Consider the following 1,252-nt stretch of genomic DNA (forward strand, 5'->3'; position numbering starts at 1 on the left):
GCCCGCGGCCCCGGAGCATGGTCGCGAGCTTCGCCGCGAGCCAGGGCGCGCCGGCGCCCACGGCGCCGGCGACGAGGAGCGCCGTCGGCTCCCGGGCCTTCGCGACGCCCGCGGCGGCGTCCGACGCCGCGGCGTCCAGCGACGCCTGCGCGAGCGCGACGCGGTCCCGGAGCACGCGGTCGCCGTGGGCCCGCGCGAGCGCGTTGAGCGTGCCCGCGCAGTCGAGGCCGTGGACGGCCGCGCGGTCGCCCGCGGCGAGCAGGGTCGCGGGCGGTGCGGCGGCGCCGTCGGCGGCGCCGTCGTCGGCGCCGTTCGACGTCCAGGAGCCGCGCGCCGCGAGGCTCGCGGCGCCCTCGGCCTCGCCCTCGGCGCCCGCGCTGAGGCCGCAGCAGAGGGGCGTCGCGTCGGCGCCGGGCCCGCCCCGCGGCCGCGGCCGCGCGAGCTCGACCAACAGCGTCCGGCCGTCGCCGCAGGGCCGGAGCGCGAAGTCGAAGCCGTCGAGTTTCTTCGACGACGCCGCGAGGGGCGCGCCGGCTCGCCGCGCGGCGTGGAAGCCGTGGACGTCGCGGTCCGCCTCGCCTAAGCGCACCTCGGCGAAGTGGCAGTCCGCCGCGGGCTCGTGCGCGGCCTTGAGCGCCTTGAGCGACGCGCCGCGGAGCGCCGCGGCGGCCTCGGCGTAGGGCGCGACCCGCCGCTCGATGACGACGTCCAGGTCCACGAGCTGGCGCACGGACGCGTCGAGGCGCGCGCAGTAGTCCGCGTCCACGCGGACGTCGTCGTCGCCGTCGACCGTCGCGAGGAAGCCGCGGGGCGCCTGTGCCGAATTCAAATCTTCAACCCGACTTCAATGTGAGCGTATTCGAATGTTTTGACACAAGCTCTTCGGCTGGGCTTCGAGAACTCGACGAGAGCGATCGATCCGTCCAAAAATCAGCCGAATCGACTTTGATTTGACCGAGCTAGAGAATTCTCAAGTTTGGTCAGGACCACCCAAACCAGTGGTTGGTTTCGGCACAGCCGGGCGCCAGACCGGCGACGGCGAGCCTGAGCCGCGGCGTCTCGATGGACGCGGACAGCTGCATGACGAAGGCCAGCGTGCGCCGCAGCACGGCGAACCCAAAGGGCGACCGCGCGAGCACGGGCACGAGCGTCGCGTGGTGGTGCTGCACGCGCTCCGACGCCGCGACGAGGACGCCGTCGACGAGCGCGGCGACGACGCCGTTGCCGCCGAGCTCGAGCGCGCGGCGCCAGC

General features: G+C 74.8%; 1 protein-coding gene across 1 annotated transcript in view; it reads right to left on the bottom strand.

Moving 5' to 3' along the window:
- AURANDRAFT_72852 (hypothetical protein) overlaps nt 1-1,252 on the bottom strand; it is a gene marked incomplete at both ends in the record, with an annotated part of 6,945 nt that extends 5,693 nt beyond the window's left edge. Inside the window, 2 exons of the mRNA XM_009044600.1 lie at nt 62-814; nt 1,026-1,252. Of these exons, the coding sequence (XP_009042848.1) occupies nt 62-814; nt 1,026-1,082 (810 nt within the window). The remainder of the gene's footprint in view (nt 1-61; nt 815-1,025) is intronic.

The sequence above is a fragment of the Aureococcus anophagefferens genome (assembly GCF_000186865.1).
Source record: "Aureococcus anophagefferens unplaced genomic scaffold AURANscaffold_500, whole genome shotgun sequence".
Lineage (NCBI taxonomy): Eukaryota > Pelagophyceae > Pelagomonadales > Pelagomonadaceae > Aureococcus > Aureococcus anophagefferens.